The 2,633-nt window shown below is 45.0% G+C and overlaps 1 protein-coding gene across 1 annotated transcript; it reads left to right on the top strand.

The window, feature by feature from the left end:
* The first annotated feature begins 177 nt into the window (after positions 1-177).
* Positions 178-2,431, top strand: TIGD1 (tigger transposable element derived 1). Its single transcript, XM_004704222.2, has one exon. It carries the CDS (start codon positions 623-625, stop codon positions 2,396-2,398), a length of 1,776 nt encoding a protein of 591 aa, XP_004704279.1. The 5' UTR covers positions 178-622; the 3' UTR covers positions 2,399-2,431.
* Positions 2,432-2,633: the final 202 nt, after the last annotated feature.

Here is a 2,633-nt window from a genome sequence, read left to right as displayed (position 1 = left end):
CCCGGGGTGAGGCAGCGGGAACCGGCCCCAGGGAGGAGCCGCAGCTCGGGGCGGGAGGCGCGAGGGGGCGGGGCCACAGGGTCGGCGACCCGCTCACCCGGAAGCAGTTGTGGCCCAGCGGGCCCGGGAGCGTCGCGGGCTCCGGACGGGCCTGGAGCCCGAGAAGACCGGTGTGCCTCGCTTTATTGCGCCCTTCCGCTATTGCGTTGGGCCGATATTGCGCTTTGTCCAAAGGGAGGGTTTGTGGCATCCGTGCACCACGCACGACTGGCGGCGCCTTTTTTCCAACATGAAGGTTTGCAACCACCCTGCCTGGAGCAAGTCTATGGACAGCATTTTTCCGACAGTATGTGCTTACTTCGTGTCTCTGTCACATTTTGGCAAATTCTGGCAGTGTTTTAAGCTTCGTTCTTGTTATATCCGTTATGCTGATCTGTGATCAGGAATCTCTGATGTAACTGTTTGGGGCCGCCACGGATCGTGCCTGTATAAGATAAGCGATAAATACCTGTATTCGGACTGCACCACCGACCCGCAGACCCCATCTCTCGCCCTCTCCTAAGGTTGTCTATTCACCAATATTAGGCCTGTTTACCTAGTTAGGCCAATTAATAACCCTGCAATGGCCTCCAAGTGTTCGAGGAAGAGTCGCATATCTCTCACTTTAAATCAAAAGCTGGAAATGATTAAGCTTAGTGAGGAAGGCCTGTCAAAAGCCGAGATAGGCCGAAAGCTAGGCCTTCTGCGCCAAACGGTGAGCCAAGTCGTGAATGCCAAGGAAAAGTTCCTGAAGGAAATTGAAAGTGCTACGCCAGTGAACACTCGAACGATCAGAAAGCAAAACAGCTTGATTGCTGATATGGAGAAAATTTTAGTGGTCTGGATAGAAGATCAAACAAACCACAACATTCCCTTAAGCCAAAACCTAATCCAGAGCAAGGCCCTGACTCTCTTCAATTCTATGAAGGCCGTGAGAGGTAAAGAAGCTGCGGAAGAAAAGTTTGAAGCTAGTAGAGGTTGGTTTGTGAGATTTAAGGAAAGGAGCCACCTCCATAAGATCAAAGTGCAAGTTGAAGCTGAGAGTGCCGATGTAGAAGCAGCAGCCAGCTATCCAGAAGACCTAGCCAAGATAATTGATGAAGGTGGCTACACTAAACAACAGATTTTCAATGTAGACGAAACAGCCTTATATTGGAAGAAGATGCCACCCAGGACTTTCATAGCTAGAGAAGAGAAGTCAATGTCTGGCTTCAAAGCTTCAAAGGACAGGCTGACTCTCTTGTTGGGGGCTAATGCTGCTGGTGACTTTAAGTTGAAGCCAATGCTCATTTACCATTCTGAAAATCCTAGGGCTCTTAAGAATTATGCTAAGTCTACTTTGCCTGTGCTTTATAAGTGGAACAACAAAGCTTGGATGACAGCACATCTGTTTACAACATGGTTTACTGAATATTTTAAGCCCACTGTGGAGACCTACTGCTCAGAAAAAAGGATTCCTTTCAAAATATTACTGCTCATTGACAATGCACCTGGTCACCCAAGAGCTCTGATGGAGATGTACAATGAGATTAATGTTGTTTTCATGCCTGCTGATATAACGTCCATTCTGCAGCCAATGAGTCAAGGAGTAATTTGGACTTTCAAGTCTTATTATTTAAGAAATATATTCCGTAAGGCTATAGCTGCCATATGTAGCAATTCCTCTGATGAATCTGGGCAAAGTAAAATGAAATCCTTCTGGAAAGGATTCACCATTCTAGATGCCATTAAGAACATTCGTGATTCGTGGGAGGAGGTCCAAATGTCAACATTAACAGGAGTTTGGAAGAAGTTAATCCCAACCCTCATGGATGACGTTGAAGGATTCAGAACTTCAATGGAAGAAGTAACTGCAGATGTGGTAGAAATAGCAAGAGAACTAGAATTAGAAGTGGAGCCTGAAGATGTGACTGAGTTGCTGGAATCTCATGATAAAACGTTAACAGATGAGGAGTTGCTTCTTATGGATGAACAAAGGAAATGGCTTCTTGAGATGGGCTCTACTGGTGAAGATGCTGTGAACGTTGTTGAAATGGCAACAAAGGATTTAGAATATTACATAAGCTTAGTTGATAAAGCAGCGGCAGGGTTTGAGAGGATTGACACCAATTTTGAACGAAGCTCTGCCGTGGGTAAAATGCTATCAAACAGCATCACATGCTACAGAGAAATCTTTCGTGAAAGAAAGAATCCGTCAATGTGGCAAACTTCACTGTTGTCTTACTTTACAAAGTTGCCACAGCCACCCCATCCTTCAGCAAAGACCACCTTGACCCATCATCAGCCATCAACATCACAGCAAGACCCTCCTCCACCAGCAAAAAGACAAAGACTAGCTGCAGACTCAGATGATAGTTAATGTGTTTTTGCAATAAAACATTTTTGTAATTAAGGTATGTACATTTGTTTTGATTTTGTGTATGACATGATGTAATTGCACACTTGATCACTTATAGTATAGTGTAACTATCACATTTATATGTAGGAAACCAAAATATTTACGTAACTTAACGGTTTTGAATTTATTACAATGGGCTAGACCCAAATCTGCAGTTATCTCCAGTAATCTCCGAGGTATGCCTGTCCCTCAGCAG

The sequence above is a fragment of the Echinops telfairi genome, unplaced genomic scaffold (assembly GCF_000313985.2).
Source record: "Echinops telfairi isolate 266 unplaced genomic scaffold, ASM31398v2 ScPeMD7_7420;HRSCAF=8458, whole genome shotgun sequence".
NCBI lineage: Eukaryota > Metazoa > Chordata > Mammalia > Afrosoricida > Tenrecidae > Echinops > Echinops telfairi.
This window is presented reverse-complemented; position numbering and strand designations above follow the sequence as displayed.